The 23,871-nt window shown below is 40.7% G+C and overlaps 1 protein-coding gene across 1 annotated transcript; it reads right to left on the minus strand.

Moving 5' to 3' along the window:
- Positions 1-5,322: 5,322 nt before the first annotated feature.
- irx1a (iroquois homeobox 1a) lies at positions 5,323-10,278 on the minus strand. Its single transcript, XM_061718273.1, has 4 exons — positions 9,654-10,278; positions 7,296-8,367; positions 6,727-6,808; positions 5,323-5,852 (listed from the first exon to the last, which is right to left on the minus strand). Exons 1-4 carry the CDS (start codon positions 9,891-9,893, stop codon positions 5,777-5,779), a joined length of 1,470 nt encoding a protein of 489 aa, XP_061574257.1. The 5' UTR covers positions 9,894-10,278; the 3' UTR covers positions 5,323-5,776.
- Positions 10,279-23,871: the final 13,593 nt, after the last annotated feature.

Raw genomic sequence — 23,871 nt, forward strand, 5'->3', positions numbered from 1 at the left:
CCGTTTTCAAACTGAACATTAGTTATGTTTGCCAGATCATGCATGTATAAATGTGAAATGTTTCCCACCATACAACCGTGTGTAATAACTGTACCAAGATACACATTCAGTGTGTAAAGGGATAATGGTTTTCCACAGTGAACGGGAGGAAACCAAGGCAGACGGGGTTACAGAGGGACAGTTGGACAGGGAGAGTAAAGATTTCACATTAGCAGGGAAGAAAAGGGTGAGTTGCATTTGATATCGTCCTCTGCGCTGCACATGTGCCGGGAGAGAGAGAGCAAAGCATCCTCGGCTAAATGGAAATTCCTGTGCTTCAGCCACAGCTGCAGTATGACACTTCAGATGGCTGTGCTTCCCTTTGTACAGCCACCTGGAATTAGCCCAAACCACAATGGCATCACATCAGAAAAGAAGACAGGAAAATCAGACTTTATTATCTGTCGCTGTGGAAATATTTGTGCAAGGAGGAAATAGGGGCACACAGCCCTTAGCTTCCCTGCCGCGTCACCCTGAATTTCATTATTGAAAAAAAAAAAAAAAAGGAAAAGAAAAGCTGCCTTCAAGTAAGTGTACGTTCTTATTGCCACTGTGCTGAAATGCGCACAGCCGTATACCTATGATTAGTCCTGGTTTATTTCCTACCTTTTAAAGGCAATGCAAACAGTAATTTGGTTCCGAATGCAGTCGAGAAATACTGAATAAATTAGTACGGCACTGCAGTTTCCCACCGAACTCACTCACAAGAAACATAGTTCAACTTGTGCTGGGAAGCAAACTCTTTGCTAACAAAGAGATGCAGTGTTGCAGAGAATAAAACTTTCCATCAAATTGTGTTTGGAAAGGGGATTCACTTCAAAGGGATCTTAACAACAGTGCTGTCTATCTAATTTACGTTTTCAAGCACATGCCAAATGTAAAAACCCCAATTCTGAGGGGTGTATAATTACAGAGAGAGAATGAATGACTATAAATAACCCCATCATTACTAGTCCCTCCTGAAGAACATGATCCATACTGAAGGATAATTAAGGCAAAATATTTCTGATCCTCCAACAGTCTGTACAAGGAATGCATGCACGCGTACTCCTGCTTCTGCGTGTGCTTGCTGTGTGCGGGTATGTGTGTTTGAGATACACAGAGAGTGTGGGTGTGTATGAGTGGGAGGGGACTCGTAACGGATTCTTCCCTAAATATAGTTTTGTGGTAGAACCAGTGTGTGCACTGGTACTTCAGGAGAAGTCAAGACACACCGGCTTTAATTGGTTTGTGGAGTCATTAATGGAACAGAGGCGCCGCTGAAGTATGAGTTTGTGTATCTGAGCAGGAGCACTTATGTGTATATGGGTTCCTGTCAATGCCCTTTAAACAACAACAGACACATGGAAATAACTTTGATCAACAAACATGTAGCAAACAAGAAGATAATAATGAACCACTATGTTCAGCCGAGGTCTCCTAAAATAGATTATTTCAACTAGGATATATCAGATTTGAGGATAATATTTCGAGATTAGGCCAGCTAATTAGTGCCCCGATATTTGGCAGGGTGCTTTGAGAAGGATCCAAATAAGCATATTGTCCTCATCGCAGAGGAGTGAAAGAGCTTTTCTGTGTTGCTCGCTTGGAGTCGGAGAGAATGTTCAGCTGAGACACAGAAAACTTTCCTCGGCCGCGCTCCCTTCCTCACTTTGTTATCTCTTTCTCTCTTTCTTGCCCGATCAAAACATGAGAATGTCGCTTTCAGTGGCCAAATGAAAGAGAACCAGGCAAACATGAGCGAGAGTCTGTGTTTATTTCGAGTACATCTAGAAGCCAGGCCAGTTTTATTTTTTTTTCCTTTCCCCCCTTTTGTGTGTGTATATATGTGTGTTTGTGTCAGCAGGGGTCTGCATGAATTGTTGAGTTGTCATGAGTTGTTGCTTAACCGGCAGTGCGTCAGTCAGCCAGCCAGTTGTCAGGCAACTACTAGTTCCTTGTTGCTATTTGTGTTCAAGTGTAGCCGTGCCGAGAGCCTCCCCTGCATTCGTTCTCCCTCTCCCAACCGAATCCTCCAATCTCTTCCTGTGGCAAGAATTGTGTCTTACAGCAGCCCATCACTGCACAGTGAATGAAAAGCCAAGACCAAGGCATCCGCTCCTTTCACTGCCTTTGTGTCACTGAAACAAGGAGCAGGGCCAAAGTAGTCAGCAATACACCATGTAGCAGAGTTCGAAGGTGGTCCCACTGTGGCTTCTCGTGCTGCTTCTGGGCTCCAGTGACTTGTTGTTGCTTGTTGTTGTGTGTGTGTGCGTGTATGTGTGTGTGTCATCCTCAGATAGAGGTGGTGGGGGCCCAGGATGGCTTTTATGTCATGGCTTGACCAGAACTGCACTCATGAAACTAGATAAATGGATTACAGGGGCACAGATATGGGCGGGAATCTTCAGGAAAAGACAACGTGGATGTTGAAGGGAACCGGAGCACTGAAAGAGGAGGGTGAAGGGATAGGAATGAGGCACAAATGAGGCAAAGACATTTGTGTGGTTGGACAACAAGAGCCCGAGCCCATTGCAAGAATAGCCCGCTTCTGCTTGGAAAAAAAAAATAAAAAAAGAAGGGACAAGGCAGTGATAAACTTTCCTCCCCATGCAGTCACCTCTCCCCCCTTCACTCTTCCTGTTACACATGCAAACACAGAAAGTGTCACAATGCAGAATTCAGCACTAAAATGAATGGATTGCCACAGCGTGACACGTCTCAGTTGCATGGGGAGATGGTCCTTGTTCGCCAACAAAAGAGAGTGACATTATGGGGAGCAGAGCCTGTGACAGAATGCTAAATTGTCTTAGGGTCAACAACTTATTGTCTTTGCATGAGCCACAATTTACATACCTTCTGAGAAGGGTTCGGGAGTCAGTTCACAGATAAAAATAAACCCTTTCCTAGCCTTTGGAAGTGATTTTAAATGTTATGGAAAATTACATGTAGATTTGTCCCCCTTAAAAATATTAAAATTGCTTGTATTTTTTTTAAGTAAAAAGCAAATGTATGTTCGTTTTGGTTTATATTATTTTAAAATGTATAAAATTTCCCTCAGGGCACAAATAAAGTATTTAAATAAATTGTATTAATATGAATATGGCTTACTATTTTTGTCTAATTATTTTCTAAGTAAGAAACAACTCTGTGACTACTTTCTTTAAAAATTGGACAATATTGTGTGTTTCCCCTGTGTAATCCCTGAGAGAATTATTTCTGTATTTACATTTTTCTTTGCTTTTCTTCTCTTTTGTTTTTCATTTCATGATTTTCCCCCCTCATCTATCATGACCCAGAGCATCCTGGGAAGTAATGTCTAGAAGTGACAGCCTAATTATCAGCTTCAACTCCGCTCATTACCCATTAGACAATCCACACTACATCCACTTACTAAATGAATAATTTTGTATATATTATGGAAACACAATATTATGGCCTGCAGCTAACGCCTTTGCGCTAACCTCACGCTGTTCCGGTACAAAAGAAATAAATGGGACTAGGAAAGGTTATTTAATTTTAGCCCCAAAAAGCCAGCCCGTTCGTGCGAGGGTGTCACGTGGTGGGCGGGAGGAAGTCGGGAAACGAATTTGAAATTTACACACCTGCATTTTCTGCAGCGATATTAGAACCATTATCGGCTGGAACGCAGGTGAAATTGGCTCGAGTCAGCTCTGGTTTGACACGAATTAATGTTGTCCTAATTTCGTCACGCCATCAAATGCACGAGGTTGGAACAATTTGCACATTTTTTTATGCCACACTGATAAGGACAACGTCTAAAACAAAACAAAACAAAACAAAAAAAAGACGAATTGGAAACGATAGGCTGATTTGAGTTGAAGCAGGCACATTAAACCACAGCGCTGCTGCGTGTTCGTGCGCCCTAAAAACGGACCGACTCTAACTCGCCACTTTAATGACCTTTAATTAATATTTAAGCGGGGTCATCCTCTGTTAAGGAAAGTGACAGATCCATGTGCCTGGACGCCCCTCTCTGATCAGTTGAATGCCCCAATCAGCGCTTATAAAGCTTTATTATTCTTTAAATTATCGTTATTATATAAAACACTTTTATTGACTAATTGTAATGATTTATCATATTTTACCAATTTCTAAAACCACACTAGTTGGTGAAGATTGATATTTGAAAGCAATAGGTGACCGTATTCTTATTCTTTTTTTTTTGACATACTACAAAAAAAGGCATACGTTTGATTTAACGTTATCTAAAACATTTAAGTGCAATAACAATAAATCAAACTATGAATCATGTGTTTTATGTGCTAATCGGTGACGGTTCTCCCTGAGTGAGAGCGGCTGTTATGCCGCTCTTCGCCTATAGAGGGCGCTGTGATATAGCAGAACAGATGTGTGGACTCCACAGGTTTAACGCTGGAACAGATCACTCTGAGCTCGCTGTCATTTACTAAACTGTTCAAACTCAACACACCAATGTATCATTATACCTCACACATTTTAAGATGGCGCTTTTCAAAACAGAAAAATAACATGATCACATTGTGGAAACGCTTTGAACGTCATGGTCAAATTTCCCAAGATAAAGTTTTTTTAAAAAAAGAGCTCCTTTATTACTTTTAATATTCTGTGGATGCAGCTGCCTGGAATCAAAAGACAGATTAGAAAGACAGTGTTCCCCTCATCCTCCAATTGTAACGAACCAATTAAGTTTCCTTTTATTAAGTGTAAGCCGCGTCAGGCCGTTGCGGATAACAATATTTGCTTTAGTTTGCGATTGAGGACCACAAAGCCTCTTTTTAGTGGCTAATGATCGCTATCTACCCCCAGAACAGACAGCGACCCCGAAAAACAGCGACCGTGCTGCACATGCAGGGCCCCATGATGTCAGCCTAGAAGAAAATATTAATAATTTATCTCCGAATCGACTTCTCCCTCTGACAGATTAGATTTTAACCATTTGATTTTGTTTGGACTGGGCGTTCCCATATTATTACTTAATGACCTTCCCAGCTGCTCCTGTCCATTTTCTGTCACCAGCAACCATCTGGACAATTATTAGCACCTCAATGCATCCACGCTGCTTTCCACCCAAACTTGAATCAAATTAAGCCTGGCTGCCTGCAGACTGCCAATTCTTTCTTTCCTCCCGTTCCCACTCTTGTTTAAAGGAAATTGGTAGAAAGCTTACAAAAAAAAATAAAATAAAAATGAAGTATAGAATTATAATAAAATAAATTATATAATAATAATAACAATAATAATAATAATAATAATAATAGAAAGAAGCTGAGGATCGTGGGGTTTCTCTATAATTTCATTTAGTTTATTAGGCAAAATATACGATCTGGACAAATTCCTTCAATGTTTCCTATTTACAAATTTAAATCACTTGGTATTTACATGAAAGAAAAAACACCAAAAACACAAGATTTAGACAAATAATATAATAATAATTATTATAATTATAATATAATAAAGTAAAAAGCCTACCAAAATGGCCCAGCCTGTCTGGGTGAAGTGGAAGAGAGAGTAACATTATAGGCGCGATTATAGGCTACACAACAATAGAGGAAGTAATCCATCCATCCATCCATCCACGGTATATTACCAAATTACGCCATTTGTTCTGTATGGACTGAATGCTACACTGCGGTGTTATTTCTCATTGTCCTTTTTGAGGGAGCGTAAAGTCTCTTTTCTCTTACAGTATTTCTTTTTTTTTCATTCTTATTATTAATTTGTGTATTTTTTTCAAGCGAGGAATAAATGGTCTTGATCAAGCCGAGGAGAGTGCAGTGAGGACCCGTTGCGTGGCGTCTTGTGGACTCCTGGCGCTGGAAGGCAGAGAGGATCTGGATAAAGAATAATAGAAAGAGGTAGATAAATACCCCCGCCGTGTTTGGACAGCGGGTTTCAATCTGCATCTCAAGTGTCTGGCTGAACAGTTTTCATTAGAAACAGGCTGCAGTCCTCACATTCAAATTCATCACGTTTTGTTCCCCTCATTAAAAATAAATAAATAAATAAAAATACTAACAATATGACGATTTGAAAATAGTCAACATGTTGAAAATATTCCAAGTATTTTTGGATTGAAATGTAATTAATTATTTGCCTGCAATTTTTATAACGCCATTTAGTAATAGGGCATTTTTAAATATTTTAAAAGCTGTTAACTTTTCTTGCTTTTATCTTTTTTTTTTCCTTTTTCTTTTTCTAAGAGCACTCCCTTGGGCTCCGCTCTCCCAGGGGTCTTTAGGGAAAGCACACAGCCCAGACGGAGCCCGTTTTACTCGGTGGCTTGATAAGTAGCCACACTCTCCCCAGAGGGGAGGAATTAAAGGGGGTGTGGGATGAGAGTCAAGACCCCTGTCACCCGCTAAGCAAACTGTATTTTTTCCTTATCTGTGCTTATTTTCTTTTGTAGTTCAATTATCATATTACCTTAAAGGCAGAAAAAAAATACGAACAAAAAACCCAAGCTTAAATTAATTCAACAATAATTCGGATTTTTAAACCAGAAGAACATGTTTCATTCTTTGAAGCTGGACACGTTATATTTTCATCCAGGCCCTATTTATTTTTAATTATTTGTTTTAGTGCTCTAATAAATACTATTTGAAATATACACGAAATTACTGCATGTCCTTTTATTTTTACTCTGATGACTTAGCCCTCTGGAATGAACATTATTATGTGGAGAAAAAAAAATCAAACTTGTCTCACCTGTCGTGAATGGGTCGAAAGGAAGACTTCAGGGTCTGTGTCTGTGTTTGAGGTGAATCCGATCTTACGCTGTTTTCATGCTCTAAAAAAGACGCAAAACAACACACAAATGACTACAGATATACAGGAGAGATTATAGATCTACTTCTCTTTCTTTCATTTTTTGTCTTTAATATATTAAAATATCCTCCTGAAGTTAAAATGAGTTGCCTTTGTTGCAGAGCTTTTGAGAGTTTATAATATATATATATATATATATATATATATATATATATATATATATATATATATATATATATATATATATATATATATATATATAGTATCTAGTTGTTTGACATTATAATAGTAGGCTTTTGAAAAGTAAACAGAGACATAAGCTGCAGCAGGCAAACGAGCTTAATTTCAATTTCTTCACCAGTAAAGTCTGATTTATGGTTCCGCGTCACACCAACACAGACCATACGCACGTACCCTACGGCGTAGGGCTCTGCGTCGGTGTAACGCGGAACCATAATTCAGGCTTAAGCCATTTAGACAGTGTGAATGCGGCCGTGCTGTCATCGTACCTATGTGCTTGGGACTGTGTGTCTCTGCTGGGACTTTGCTGTCGTTGCTGAGCGCTGTTGAAGCTCCTACCGGTGACACCGACACCGCCTGCTGCTGCTGCTGCTGCTGCTGTTGCTGCTGGTGATGGTGGTGATGATGGTGCTGATTTACTCCCAGAAACGACCTCACATTCAGCAGGGAGTTCTGGCCCAGGAAAGCCCCATTCGTCCAGTTGTGGAACTTCCCAATCTGGCAAGTGTACAGTCCGTGACTGGGCAGGAAAGCCGGGTGGGCCTGGATCTGGTGGTGGTGCGGCCCCGCCGGGTGCGAGGGGGGGGACGCGGCCTTCTGAGAGGAACTGTCGGGACTAGTGGCCGTCTCCGCCAACGACCATATTTTGGGTTTATTGGCGGACGGGAGAGGAAAGCTCCCGGGTCTGTCCGGGGATAAAACCCTCGTGGTGTTGTTGTTGTTTCCGTGTTCCGAGTTCTCCTTGCCGCCCGAGTGTGCTGAAAGTGCGCTCTTAGATTTCTCCAGGGCCTCGTGGGCCTGCAGGGCGAAGGCCCGCCGCTTCTCCAGGCTGTCCAGGTCTCCCCGGAGCTGCTCCCTGCTGCCCTCCGTCGACTTATCGTCGTCCTCCTCGTTGCTCTGATCCCCGTCGTTGTCGTCGATTTTGTCTATGTCTATGCTCTCCAAGTCGATCTCCTCCTCGTCTTCGTTTTTCTCCGCCTCGTCCCCGCTGCCGAACAGGTGTCCGTCCTCCTCGCCGTCTTCTTTACTCCTGCTGCCCCAGGTCACCTTGTTCTCCTTCTTCAGCCTCCTCCTGGCGTTGGCGAACCAGGTGGAGACCTGCGTGAGGGTCATCTTGGTGATGATGGCCAGCATGATCTTCTCGCCCTTGGTGGGGTACGGGTTCTTCCTGTGCTCGTTGAGCCAGGCCTTCAGGGTGCTGGTGCTCTCCCGGGTGGCGTTCTTGGGCCGGGCCGGGTCCCCGTACTGGAACTGGCCGTACGGGTAGAAGGCGGGGGACGTGTGGGCCGCAAAGCTGGCAGGATGCACGCCGGGACTCTCCTTCAGCTCATACTGGGATCCCTTTACAAAAAGAAAACAAGGAGAAAAGTGTAACTGCAGTGGCACAACCATTAATATGCATAATTAGTTTGATGTGCATGTGTCGTAAAATAAATGGTTTAATGTCTTGGAAATGTACCACAAAAAAATGCATGCTGGTCATTTAACAAATATGCAATCCCATGCATGGGAATATAACCTCTTAGAAATGAAGAAAAAAAAAAAACATCCAAGCGTTACTGTTGCACCTGACTCAGATCTTTCCACAAATAAGCTTCTCAACTTGCAACACCATGTCAGACCTGCGGCACCTGCGTCTGCACGAGTAACTCTGAGAACTTTGTAGTGGCAACTATTTTGTCGTATACGTCTCGTGTTCAACTGGTACTGATGACACCAGGCCGAGGAAAAAAAAGTTCACAGTGAAAACAGATTTTACTTGAAACGACTAAACTTCTCTCTGCACGTCGACCAAAGCAGAGCGAAAGGCCTGAACAAGTTTTATTCTCAGCGCGTCACATATACTTTCAATCCCCTGAGTGCTTTCTTGCCTTTTTTTTCGGGAGCTCCGAAGCATGTCGATCAATTGAAGCACTAATGCTCGCATTTGGAATAACAGGCTCTTTATTTGAAGTTTTATTACGGCAGTTAGTGTGCGTAAGCCCGGTACAGATATTATCAACACATTATCGCGCTGCAAATGACTTATTATCCAATAAATGTAACAATCCCAAGATAGGCTTCAAATCCACGGGACATTCAGGGATTTTCAACGCTTTACTTTTTAAAATTCCACTGCAGATTTGCAGTTTAAGTTTTGTATCCACACTGAATATTTATAATGGTCTGGTGAACTATTTTCTGAAGACAAAAAAACTTTTGCTTTTCATGGGCCGCTCAAAGAGAGATAGCTTCCTTTCTTTCTGTCTTTCTTTCTTTCTACAGAGGAAAATAGACCATGCGGCTGGTTTTGTTAATCATGCTCTTCATTGTTGACAGCAAGACAAATAGCCTTTGTCAGATCTGCGTGTTTATCTAAATCATTTTACTTTTTTGTTTCTTACTCTTTTGGTCTCTGATCAAACTTTTTTCTACCAGAACAAATCAGTGGATGGCCCCAAATCTAGCCTCCACTTTAAATGGAATCGCAACATCTAAAAAAAAAAAAAAAAACAAGCATGCATGGAACAAAACTCTGTCGCCTATAGTGAGAGCAGCAGACAGCATTATTGGAGAGGTGAATCATTAACAATCGTCCTCCAATCTTTAAACAGAGCTAAAAAAAAAAAAAAAGCAGGTATTCTTACCATTTGTGAGAATAGAGCCAAGTCCGCGCTGGTGTAAGGTAAGAAAGCGCTGTAGTTGTGTGCGTACGGGTTGGCGTACATGCCCAGCACGGAGGAGACGGCCGCCGCGGCGGCGGACGGGCTTCCCCCGAGCTCGGAGCTCCCTCCCCGGGACGAGGTCAGCACTCCCGCCCGGTCGCCCCCGTACACCGCCGGGGACGCACCGAGGTACTGCGGGTAGCCTAACTGTGGGAAAGACATCTCCACACAGCTCTACCGTCCCGATCAACTGTGTCTAAAAAAAAAAAAAGTGTGCGAGGTGGGAGAAAAAAGGAGAGGAAAAACGACAGAACCCGGAGGAGTAAAGGGGAAAAATGTTTAAGCCAAAGTCGCTGCTATACTAGAGACATGCAAGAGGTATGCAGTCAGAACAAACCGCTCTTAAATCTCGGCTTCCCCTCTCTCTCCCTCTCTCTCTTTTTTTTCTCTCGCGCAAAGTCCGCTGGATGTGATCTGATCAACAATTGCGCTCCGACTGACGCGCCTGGCCCTGAGGTCTCCAGGCTGATCTCTCAGATACAATTTGAAGTTGATGCTTTGATTGGCATCCCCTACTTGAGCCTGCAAGCTCCTCCTCGTTTGGAGCAATGTGGATAATGTGAATATAGAGTGAGCACATTGGCTGGGGCCTCCCTCTCCCTCTCTCTCCCTCCCTCTCCCTCTCTCTCCCACTTTCTCTCTCTCTCTCTCTTTCACCTCTCTCTCTCCCTCTCTCTCTCTCTCTCTCTCCCTCCGTGTTTGGACTTATTGTATGTTAAATGTTCAAGCATTAGAGTCCATTCACCGAAGGCTTTGATTGTTGTATGACAACCTGTCTACACGATTTTACAGCTGTCCCGCACTGGGGGAAGTAAAACAGTCACAACAAGGAACTTTCTTTGAGTAGAATTTAATTTGCAGTTAAAGGGAAGGATGTTTACGCACTGAACAAAAAGTAACAAAGGCCGCTCGTCATGTTTATTTATTTTTTTAAATTTGTTATCAATCTAAATTTATAGTCACAGATCAATTTCTAAAATTCTTACGCTCTAAGGTTTGGTCGTTATTGAGTTTATCATCAAATTCTTAAAAAAAAAACTTTTGTGGTTGTTTAGGAGCTGCTTCTTTGACGAGTTTTTAAAGAACTCTTTCAATCAAATGACCTAAAAATAATAATTAAATTAAATTAAAATAAATACGCATTTTATTAGTGATGCGTATTGGGGGGAGGGGAGTGCAAATTGTCCTTATATTTCCAGGAAAAAAAGATGTTCGGCGCAGCATGCAAATTTCTCAATATGATGAAATAATTATGCAGGCTGGTGTTTTTAGTGACTTCTGTTTTGGCTTCCTTTGATTTTGTTCATAAAGGTTTTATAAGTCACCCCCCTCCCGCGCGCTTTCCCAGGCACACACACACGCTCCCGTTAGTGTGTGGTGTGTGTGTGTGTGTGTGTGTGTGTGTGTGTGTGTGTGTGTGTGTGTGTGTGTGTGTGTGTGTGTGTGTGTGTGTGTGTGTGTGTGTGTGTGTGGATTTAAACCAGATTGTTCGTGTCCTTTGTAACAACAGAGCCACTTCACGTATTCTTGCTTTGATTGAAAAGGAATGTGCACAAGCCGAGGCAAGGAATTCTGCAGCTCCCTGCACACGCCACGAAAAATATTATGCGTCTGCATTTAGTTTCTAATTTAATTAAAATTACTCACCGGTGGTTTTGATAACTGGGAGTGAGTGTGGCGAAATATTAAGCGCAAAAGTTATGCATCCTGTTTATTATACTTAATTTATTTTGTCATTAAAGGAAAAAAAAAAAAGAGGCAAATATAATTCCATGGAGCTGAAGTGGGGGGCGGGTGGCGAGGTAGGGGGGTGTCTTTTGCAACAGATTTAGTCACCTCCCCTTGAACTGCTTAACCAATTTCTATCTCTCCAAAAGAGAATGATCCGACACTAACCTCTGCTTTGGCTGTCCATTCCTGTCACAGCCAGAGATGTGGCGCACGGGAGGAAGAGTACTCTTCTTTTTTTTTTTTTTTTTTTTTTTACATTTCTATTTCTATTTGATTTGACGCTCCTATCGCCCACCTCCCGAGTCAAAGGGCGTGTTCTGCAGATCTTGATTTAATGCCTTAACGACTGAAGCCCAAGAAGTCAGTAGATTTTGATCTGCACCAGATGGCTCCGAGTGGATATTGCCGAGCACCGAGGATCTGTTAAAAATATCTGAGGGGCACTGATGGTAATCTGGGTAACACATCAGAAAGGAGGGGAGGAATGGCAATTGTGATAACCTGCTGGAAATGTGTGCAGGGGGCTAAAAATGACGTTTGTGCTCCCTGCAAGTGGAGAGTTAGAAGCAGAGAAACCTAAAAAGTAAATAAAATACATTCACATAATTTAATAATAGTAATGACAATAATAATAATAACCATGCAAGTTTTTATAATTGTACAGATATACAATTTGACATAATTCATTTCAACATTTCAAATTGAACGATGACACGTGTTGAGCGCAATAAATCTTAGGTGTTAAATGATTTATAAAGTCTTGTTCAGCTCATTCCCGTCACAGGCTCTGCGGTGTCAGCCGTGAAAAAATGCAGGAAAGAAAGAGAGAAAAAAGATTACGGGAAACTTTGTTCCGGATCTTTGCCTTGAAGAAAAATAAATAAATGAAACATCTCGTCCCCATCACGTCCAGTTCTCTCGCGGAGCCTCCCAGCAGATGGGCTGTTTCTGTTTCACCATCTGCAGCCGCGCCGGCTCTGTCCCGTGCCCGCGCCTTCCCGTGCACATGTGCACGCCGTCATAACGATTCCATCCTCTCGGTTAAAAAAGAAAAGAAAATCCCCGGGCTTCTCATATCAGATAGTTTTATCATGTAAATCTACAGGAGGCTCTTCATAAGCTGCTCTGCCTTAATGGCCACATTCTAATAAGTCACCCAGGAGGAGAGCGCTTATTTAACCAGCCTGTGTTTTCTACAAAAATCTGCTCTCAAATTGTCTAGTTCCCATACTGTATTAAAAAAAAAATGTATGCATTAGCCATGATTTAATACTTTGAATTCTAATATTTTTTTGATATGTTTATTAATGTAATAAATACATTTCACTGGAAACTATAGCTTCTCCAAAAGGTAAGATATATTCTTAGTTGCTCTCTCAGAGGAATAAGAAATCTCTGTCATTGTTCATAATAGACAGAGATAGATTTGTGCTTTTACCCTAAATTTGGGGATTGGGGATCATCCAGTTATTAGTTGGCAACACAAACACACTCAGTATTCTTGACGGAAAAATAATAAGCAAAAAATCAATATTAGTAAATACAGAAAAACTAATGTTGTTTAACAAATAAAAACCAATGTGGATGCAATACTGCCCAACCCATCCATCAAGCTTAAATGTTTTTAAATTGTGAAGCGCTTACTTTGAAAAGGATGTTGGCATGGAAGTCATAAATATTTAATTACAAGATATCTATTCTGTAACATCTGTCAGCAGCTGCAAACTTGTTTCTTCACATGTTTTTATGAAAGTGGACTTGTTAAATTTTCATCTAACATGTAAGTCCACTCATTTAGACTTTTAATAAACTAAATAAATGAAAATGGGATTCTGCTGCCACGTCAGGTATTGTATTTTGAAACTGTGTCTACTGTAGTTTAATTAAAATCTGAAGAATATATTCTTGAACTTGGGTATGTAGGATCCAGGCCAAAGCCCGAAAGACTCGGGTAGAAGCCAAAGCGAGTGAACCTGCATTACAATAACATGGGTTTTGTTGACAGTTGGCTACCACCGCAGAGGTCAAGGGTGTCTCTGTGAACTAATAACTGTGGTGAAAGATACTCTTTTCCTGCCTCTGGGAGTGCCAAAGTTGAGGAAAGGTTAAGAATCTGCAGAATGTTCCTTTTGTGCTTTTCTCGCGGATTATCAAATTAAAGGTTGAGACCAAAACTCCCTTTCCCCTGAAGGGAGGAGATTAGGTGAACATCAATAATATTAATGGGTCGTCACAACTGTTAAGTGTGTTCGCTATATTGTTGGTACCAAGCAAATTCTACTCATACAGTGGCTCTAGTGTCCTTCCTGAGCTGTCTCAGAGCAACAAAACTATCCGGTTGAGTTAAAGTCAGTACACCAATGCCGTTGATGTAAGATATTTGATACATAGAAAACGCTACACACCTATTGGTAGGAAAATGAGCTGACTCTGAGTCTTAGAAAGTCAAGATGCTATAAACTTGACAATGAGTAGTTTAGTGATATTTCACAAACTCAATGAGTTGATGGCCTTCAGTCTTTGACAAATATACAATATTAAGATGTTTATCATGCCTTTTAAACGTCAAGCACTGCTGTGAAACACATTCCTACTGTATGGTTACATATCGAATATTAAAGAGTATCAAATAGGCATGTACTATAATGTGTACCCCTATATGCTATAGTGACCAGCCTTCAACTCAAATAGACTCAATTCAATTCACTTCTAAAATTCTGTATATGATTCGGAAAAAAAAGATTTTATGTCAGTTTTTGTTACCATATATTCTCTTAAAAAATATGTTTTTAGTACTTGTTCCAAATGTTTTGCTTGTTCTTTTAGATTAGGTTCATATCCTAATTTATTTTGCCAGACATAATAAATAAAGTGTGAAGCACAATAATTTAACAAATTCTTGTTTTTTTCTGCCAAAAGCGCATCCATCCATCCATCCATCCATCCATCCATCCATCCATCCATCCATCCATCCATCCATCCATCCATCCATCCATCCATCCATCCATCCATCCATCCATCCATCCATCCATCCATCCATCCATCCATCCATCCATCCATCCACCCATCCATCCAAATTAGCAACAGGATTTTTTTTCTGCGTGTGAGTGTATTTCCTTCTCTGGTCCTCTAGCCATATTTTGTTGTTCCATAGAAGAAAAAGAAAAACAAGTTCTGCCAAAGAGGTTGGACGATGGTGGGACATGAAAGACGAGGAAAGAGTGGGACATGAAAGGGCAGGAAAAAAAAGACAGTGATACAGTAGGTACAGTTTGGTGACTGTGTGATGTGTTGTAGTGTATGAATGAGTGTGTAATGCGTTGTGTTGGAGTAAAAGAAGACATACTGTAGGACAAAAAGAAAAAGACAAAAGACAACCAAGTATTTGCAAACAGAAGAGGACCAAGAAAAGAGTAGGAACATTCCCTTTACAGTTGTTTAATTTGGGTATGTGACGTGTGTGTGTGTGTGTGTGTGTGTGTGTGTGTGTGTGTGTGTGTGTGTGTGTGTGTGTGTGTGTGTGTGTGTGTGTGTGTGTGTGTGTGTGTGTGTGTGTGTGTGTGTGTGTGTGTGTGTGTGTGTGTGTGTGTGTGTGTGTGATGACTTACATGCAGGAGACAGAGTCGGCTGCAGTTCCAGACAAAAGGGTATCTATTTAACTAAAAATACTGAAAAGAAGGAAAAACCAAGAAAACATAGAAAAGGCCCAAACTTGACCAAACCAGAAACTAACCATGACAAGAAACAGCTGAGAGAAAACAGTATAAACCAGCTGGGAGGAAGGGAAAGATATGACAGGATATACACAGAGGGCTTGATGAGACACAAGCGCAAACAATCAGGGCAGATGGGAACAAGGGAAGTCAAGACAGAACTAAAACACAAGGACACAGGCTTTCAAAATAAAACAGGAACAAAACAAAACCAAAAACTGTGACAGTGTGTGCAGTGTGACTGGGAGTGTATTTCAGTGCCTGTGTCAAAGCTGGGGAGAAAACGACAAAAAAACCTAAATAAGTCCTTTAATAGTTTTGGAACATGTTTATACCCCCCCCCCCCGCAAAAAAAAAATAAAAATAAAAAATAAAACAATATATATTTTAATGCTACAAATTGATATTGTGAACTCATCTGTCTTGTCAAAAAAAATTAAACTTCTCTTAATTGCCTTGAAGAACATGAACTATATATCTGTTCTTGTGGCACCCTGAGTACCATTCAAAGTATTGTACTTGACTCGTAGGTGTCTTCTGCAGCTGTTTTGGAGTGTGAGTCAAGAGCTTTCTGACAGGTGGGAGACTTTGTGGCAGGGTGGGTTATAAATCCAGCAATGATGTGTTTATGAACATAACCAGGTGGTTAAAATGCCCAAATGTAACTAAGAAGCTGCCTCAGTGTAACCAAACAGCACGTGAAAGTATAAAATTGGCATTTCTTAATCAATTACACAATAACACAAAGGTGTCTTGGAACAGTTTAAAAAAAAAAAACTCTCCTGATGTATTCAGTATTAACTCTTTGTGATTTGTTTAATAGCATTATGCATATAAGTTAATTTGTGGCAGCTCAGTTCCAGCAGCTTATTAGCGTCTACAACAATGATGCAACTACAGCATGAACCCGGCCACCACCAACGCTGCCACTGAAGGTTTATTAATGCTCTGAACAAGACTCAACAACACCAGGAGCAGGAGGCGTTACCTCATTATCTAAACATTTTCAGGATTAAGTCATAAAATAGCACAAAAGAAAGGAAATAAAAAAAACATGCTACATTATTTAGGCAAAGTTGTCAAAAAAAGTGCAGTGATTTTACTTTATCATTGTTGACAAGCTTCCTTTAACTCATTCTGGCTTCCAACTACATACCATAAAAAGGCAACAGCCAAGGATTTGACTTGTTTCCTCCCAAGGGCATTCTCAGAGGTGGGTAATGAACGGGTGGGCCCAGATTCTGATGTGGTTAGGGGCCAAGGGGAAAGAAATGTGAGAAGGGGTGTTAATTGTTTTGGCTCTTTGCTGGGGAAACATATCAACATTAGATCTAATGGAGGTTAAAGACTCTCATTGCCATAGGGGCTGGAGCTAATGAATAGCTATATCTAGCCAAGAAGACTGAGAGACCAAGGGATGTAGTGAGAGGGAGAAGAGGAGGATGTGGAATTTACTGGCCTTTAAATGGTTTTAACCACTTTAAATTGAGTGTTTTATTGCTCTACTCACCAAAGAGGATTAACATTTGTACAATCACAAAGTATGTTTATGGGACAAATAGAAGAAACAGCACACTCATATGCAGCTACTGTTAATTGTCTCAAGGACAACTTCAACCACTTTCAAGAGGATACATTCTCACAACATCCCTATTTAATGCAATTCTGTATTCTTAATGTAAATTGAGCACTTTCTAGTTTAAAACCTGTCGCATCTGGATTCACACATTATGTGCAAGTCAGCATATATTTGATCACAACAGCAGAAACTGTATAAGTTAATTAAGCATATTGGCAATTCACAAACAAATTCCATTATACTGAGTACTCAAACTTCTCCATGAATTAAAAATCTAATTCTCGCCAGCCAGCAGGCACTAAGCTCACAGTCTGTACTGCACGCAAATATTTGTACAATTCAGCTGCAGATGTATGCAAAGTACAATAAATGTGTAAAATGTAAAAAAAAAAAAAAAAAAAAAAAAAAAAAAGAAGCAAAATGGACAAAGAGAGCAGCCATATCAAAGTCCTTGTTTTGTCCCGCACATAATTTTATGCTAAATCTGAATGAAGGAGACCCAGAGATTGGTTTGAAAGCTCAGAAATATTCACAAGACTTGTTTTCCCTTTTCATATGTTTATTTGGTTCTTGAGAAGTGGTGGTGGGGGGGGGCATGCAAATCTGCTTTCAGATGATACAATTCCCACGTTTATTTATGAACGTAGTTAATTGAATTTTAAGAAACAGCCTTTTGGGGGAAAATATATCTTTTTTTCTAACGCTAAAGTATTCTTTTGAAATTACACCCTTTGATAGCGGTATAAAGCGTAGACTTATTGATAAAATGATCAGCAGACAGCATGACAAATGGAATTTTAATGAGGTTGTTCCTTTCATCCATTATCATGTTGCCCTTCTCTTTTCTTTGGTGCATCTAACTGTTGATAATAGTTGAAACCTGGTAGTTTCATGTTACTGGACGTGATCGCCAGAACATCTCAGCATCTCACTGTCAACAACTTTTAACACCTTGATCCTTGATCAGACTGACTCTGTTTCAGTGGTGGGGGTCTGGAGCTTTAACTGGTTATAAAAAAGAGGAAATAAGTCCTTCAATACTACAATCTGCTGTGGCTTCTGAACTGTAATAGATATAGATCATTTGCAGTTTATTACAATTGCAGTTTTTCAATTTTTGAAAAAAGCCCATCCAATGTCATATCTATCAAAATGAAAACATTAAAATAGAATATTGAATCAATATTCAAGACAGGAGGTTAAGTGACAGGGTGTGGTACTTACTTATTAGACTGCTCGTCATGTCACAGTTTAAATATACTTCTGTGTTTGAACAAATTACACACTGTCCTTTTTTTCTCTGGCTGGATAAGAAACATGGCCATGACTGAGGCGTCCTAGAATTTACAACCTGAGGTGAATGACACGTTCATTGAGGGAACAGAACTAAACACACGCTCAACTAATTTCACATTGTAGTTTCATTTAAAAAAAAGCGTTTTTCTGAAAGTACTTTAATCATGAAGTCCTTGTGCTTCTAAACCATTACCTAATGATTAACCCCTGATCAATTTGTACTGTATTAAACAACGTATGATTAGTCAAAGCTTACTGGGTATGAAATAGGTGTGACACTGAGCAGGGGCAGCTTAATAATTGATGATTCATTAATAAGTATTTCCATTATAAGTCTTACTGGAGGACGGTAGTACATAATGATGAGTAGCTAGAGAGCAAACTGCAATATGAATCAGTAGGTAATGACTTGTTAATGGATATCCGTGAATCAAAGTGACCTCTTTACTCATGAATGGTTCTTGATTAACTCTGAACTAACTCACCAAAAAACTACGACTCTGTTATCACTAAATACTTAAAGGAGCTTGAGGCAGGATTTATGAAAACAATTCGTATATGTTTTAAGTTTTCTATTAATAATGTCAGATGAAGCGTTCCAAACCCAAAAGAATGAGCCCTCTAGTGTATCTCTCCTTTGCCTTGAACAGGCTGTGTGCTGCAAAATGTGCTGCAATTGTGACCGGAATTTCCCGCGCTGTCCTGGGGATGTGACGTCACATGACGCTGCATGCACGTTCTCCCCGTTCTCCCGTGCCGGCTTCGCTGTTGGCTGCAGTACCCCCAACGGCCGTCGTGGCGAAGGGTGGCGCTAGAGAGTCTCATTTCTTAAAAGGAGCCTCATGCTCCTTTAACTAAAATATTTCTTTTCATAACTCTGAGCAAAACTGGTTATTGTGAGTAGCAGGACTTTGACCAGTTGGCTCTTAGAAAAATGTGCCTATGAGTCAGAACAAGGGAGGCGAGTAATGCTTTGTTGTTATGATCTTTGACTGATTGATTTTGTCATGTTGTCATTCTAAAAAAAGAAAATTACAGGATTGGAGAATATCTTCCTTCTCATGAAAAATTTCGTCCCAGAACGTCTTTTGATCGCAAAAATGAAGTTGTCCTTGTTTTGAACTTGACTGGAATTATAAAATTACTTTGTAAGTATGTACAGCATTTCCAAATGATACATGTCTAAATGTTATTCTACATTTGTGGTATTTACCAACTGCATGACTATGATACATACAAGGAAAACGTGATTATTTTACTCTACTGCAAGTCTTTAATAATGAAAACAAGGTGGAAAAAGTACACCAAGCATTTATTTGTTGGCAACTCCACCGTAGTTAATATTTGTTCATGAATAAATAATTAACTAATTATTAGCTAGCAGTTAGCCCTCTATTACGCCTCAGCAACTAGGATAATTTAGAATAATGTTTTGTTAAATGTTATCCGTTGACAATAGAACTCAGTTAAGATATGAATTATATTTTCAGGACTTTATTTGGAGCAGTTTACATTCAAGGGTGCAGTTGGCCTTCTCCTCTTGCCACATCACTTATGGAGGTAAAATACACTAACATCCAACAATTCCTGCCAGTTAAACTGGTGTAAGTGGACCATTCATTTGTTTTACCACGTGGCACTGGGATCTGGTCTGATGTGCCTTGAGCTGTCAAACTTTTTTTTCCCCTTTCAGTTATATTTACAGCATCGCTGATTGAATTATGTTGCAAAAATCAAGATGAGCTTAATAATGGAAATAAATGGCGCGACTGTGTGTGATTTAGAAAACGCTCTCCCACCCAGGGGCAAATAATTGTGAATCTTTAAAGAAACAATGGTTTACTCTTCTGTTTCCACTGGAGTGATGGTGTTACATGGAGCGGGTGGCAGGTTGCAACATGCCTTTTACATCACGTCCAGGTTGAAGCATCATTGATCCCAGATGAAAAAGAAACCAGTCTGGACAATGAAGTTCAATAACAACTGACTACCATCTCAAAAGGGCCCAGCTGATGTGGAGGGGTGTAATGCTTTAGCATTAGTGGCACTCAGCTGTTTCTGCCAAACATTGGTCCACACCATGAAATCTCTTGTTAAGAAGAGCGAAATAGTGTTCGCCTTGTAATTGAACCATTTTATACCCCCCTACCTCCCCTTCAGTCTGTTTACCCCCTCTTGCAGCTCTTTCCCTCTGTCCCATCTTGTGTGTTCCCATTTGTTTTCTGTCCCCCCCATCTAAATGCACACACACACACACACACACACACACACACACACACACACACACACACACACACACACACACACACACACACACACACACACACACACACACACACACACACACACACACACAAACACTCCTTTTGTATGAAGTGCAGCACCCATCAAAATCTGGATCGATCCCCCCAGTGTCATTGTGTGAGGAGGTTATTTATGTGGGCATCCAATCTGCACCTGCTGTTGTGTTTGAGCATGAGAGGAACATGGCCAGAGTTTGTTAATAGTGAAACCGGGAACATCAAAGCAGACAGAGACAGAGAAGCAGAGAAAGAGGGAGCTGGAAAAGAGGGAAAGAGCAGCCACCTCAGAGCCCCACGAGTCTCTGCCAGCTCGTTGCCTCGTCTCTCGTGAAATGAGCACTTTCACAGTCAGTTAGTCTTTAAGTAATAGATATATTGAGTTCATCCCTTGTAACGTTAGACAACTAATTTATTATTATTTTTTCCCTTTCCCCTCATCCTTTGCATTCCCCCCCACTTCTATCCCCCTCCCTGTCTCTTTTCCCCATCAACACAGGTTTATGAAGGTTAAATAAACTCTGTCAAAATGAATGAATATTGCCACCAACCTCTTCCACTCCCACCCTGACTGCAATCAAACCCCCACCTCACGCTTTCTCTTTACTCTCACCCTCAAAAAAGGGGGGAGAAAAAAATAAATAAAACTGAGGCTTTGGCTATCTGGCGGCAGAATGAATGATCCTATTTATGTTAATGCATACATGAACGTTACACAGGTTTTTCCCCTGATAAGGCGATAGGTTAATGAAATGCTCATTTCATTTTACCAGTTGTTTTCTCTGTGAAGTTCCGATAAGTAGCAAACCAATGAAGCTTGTAATTACAATCTTACAGAAACCCAGCCAATCTGTGTATAAATCTCACCATCCAATTACAAGATGTAATAATTTTGCAGTCAAGCTGGTAATGAGGTCTAATACTCATGCATGTGATAATCCCCCCTGGATGCTGACTCTATCAGATGTTAGCTTTGTAATTATATGAGCCTGAGAAAAAAAAAATCATTATTTCATGTTCAAGTAGAAAATGAGGTTGGTGGGAAGTTAATTTTCTCTATGCTCTGTGAAGCGTAGACAAGAATTTAATGATTTAATTACAGTTGTTAGCCCTTTTTTGCAAGAGGCTTAAATTGAGCTAAGCATTTTTCATAGCCCCCAACATCAAGAGTCAGGGAACATCAAAGATTTTGACAGCAAACAAAGCAATGAGCAGAACCAGTGGCCCTCAGATTTTTCTTACTTTTCTTGTTAGCCTGAAAACAAGGTTTCCTTTCCTTTCCTTTCCTTTCCTTTCCTTTCCTTTCCTTTCCTTTCCTTTCCTTTCCTTTCCTTTCCTTTCCTTTCCTTTCCTCTCCTCTCCTCTCCTCTCCTCTCCTCTCTCTTCCTCTCCTGATCGGAGTAACCACAGCCCAGGGACACCAGACCTACTGGATAAAAGCAACATCAACAAATATTAACCGCTCTGGCTTTCACCACCAGCAGCTAATCCACTGTATGTGAATTTGTCATATCAGATTACTTTGACAGTCATGGTGCACTGCAGAATGGAAAGCATCCTCCTGCATCCTCAAAAGGACAATATAGTTTCACTGGCCACCTTCTTTGAATTTCAAAACAGCCCATGAGTGGTGTCTGTAGTCCTCTGATTTCCATACAGCTTTTATATGAGAGAAAGGAACTGTAAATACATTCCTCAGAGTAATCCCTAGAAAAGGAATGGCTGCTTTTGGCACTTTAAAAAAGTGCTTCAAGCTGAGTAATTCAACTTCATAGTAGCAGCAGCTACTTGGTTATGCAGGCTGGTTTCGTATGAGGGTGTCATTGCTGCCGCCATCCTTTTCTTTCAGGGTTTTGGAACTTCACATCTGTGAGTAACTGATTCAGATTTGAAATAACGCATTGTTGCTCTGAGATTTAACATAAACGAAAGGGGAATATACAAATGATTTAGGACGTTTTAATAGCTCATTTCTCAATTAATGACAGTTGAGATTCTTTTTAGAAACATGGATTATGATGATAGAAAAAGCTGTTTTTGATATATTGAAATGCTTTTATGAGTAAATATTAACAAATGCATACATGATTAAAGCTGCAAGCAGCGATGAACGGGCCCTCGTGCCTGCAATTTTCACCAATAAAGGTCAAGGACTCAAAACCGAGTCCGATGACACCACCCACATGTCTTTATCACAACCTGTTCAAAAGTTATGGCAGAGAGTAGGGACTATCAAATATCGACCAATCAGAAGAAGGGGCGGGGCTAATTTGCACCAATTATGTTCAAGGACTCCAAACTGAGTCCGATGACACCACCCACGACTCTTTATGTCAAACCATTCAAAAATTATGGCAGAAAGTAGGAGCTATCAAATATGGACCAATCAGATGAAGGGGGGGGGGGGGGGGCGCTTTTTGGCATCTAGTGCGCCACGGTAACACTTTTGACTGAGAAAAGTAATGCGCATCGTCGCAGGATCACACATTTTGATGTACAACACACCTGGGTGCACGTTACGGTTCGGGCGAAGAAATGGCCGAAGAAATGGCATAAATTGCACCAAAATTACACGATTAATTAAAAATGGCCGACTTCCTGTTCGGTTTCGGCCATGGCACCAAGAGACTTTTCTTTAAGTTGCGTCATGGTACAGGCGTGTACCGATTTTAGTGCATGTACGTCAAACCGTATTGTGGGGCTTGAGGCATGAAGTTTTCTAGGGGGCGCTGTTGAGCCATTTTTCCACAACCATTAATGCAAACCATTAAATATAAAATTTTTCGCCAGGCCTGGCTTGCGTGCAAGATTTGGTGACTTTTGGGGCACATTTAGGGGGGCAAAAAGGCCCTCCTTTCGTCGTAAGAAAAACAAGAACGAGGATAACATTTCCTACAGATACAATAGGGCCTTCGCACTGTAAGTGCTCGGGCCCTAATTATTACAAGCCATGTGTAGCTATGCAGGTCAGTGATATCCACGTCCATTTTTGAACAAACCGTTTCATTCATTTATTATTGTAATAACAATTAATTCAGTGGTTGGGGGGAAAAAGGGGGCATCCTTATAAGGATGCCATTTTCTGCTGCCATCCTGCCCACAAACTCATGTGAAAATAAAGACCAGCTGAGTTTGTAGTTGGTAAGCATAAACGTGTCCCTCTGCCTCCTCTTCAGAAACATCCTCAGTGAAACATTCTTAATAAGATTTGCCTTTGTTACCATAATTTTTTTTACCCCTCTCCAATTCATTCATTGCTCTTTATGAGGATGAGGTCAAAGATCTCTTGAACAGTAAGTCTTTCAGTCATGACGTCAGTCACCAGTCTGGTAGCTAAAGCTTGTTTACAACTTCATGTCTAAACTCAAACCTCCCTTTTGAATGGCTAACTGGGATTTGACGAGTTTTTAATTGATTGGTATTTTTTTTAGGTTATTTTGAAGTAACCTGTGGTAATGTCAATGCCTCTGTTGTGACCTTGCGCTAAGCATGGAGTCGTGACTTTGCTGATCTTTCACTGT

This window comes from Cololabis saira, chromosome 3 (genome assembly GCF_033807715.1).
Source record: "Cololabis saira isolate AMF1-May2022 chromosome 3, fColSai1.1, whole genome shotgun sequence".
Lineage (NCBI taxonomy): Eukaryota > Metazoa > Chordata > Actinopteri > Beloniformes > Belonidae > Cololabis > Cololabis saira.

Excerpts from the sequence above, each read along its gene's own strand:
- irx1a (XM_061718273.1), bottom strand. The coding sequence starts at position 9,893 with ATGTCTTTCCCACAGTTAGGCTACCCGCAGTACCTCGGTGCGTCCCCG. Across the intron at positions 6,809-7,295 it reads ACACAGTCCCAAGCACATAG|AGCATGAAAACAGCGTAAGA; the intron begins GTACGATGACAG and ends CGTCTTTTTTAG. Across the intron at positions 5,853-6,726 it reads TTTCGACCCATTCACGACAG|ATCCTCTCTGCCTTCCAGCG; the intron begins GTGAGACAAGTT and ends TTCTTTATCCAG.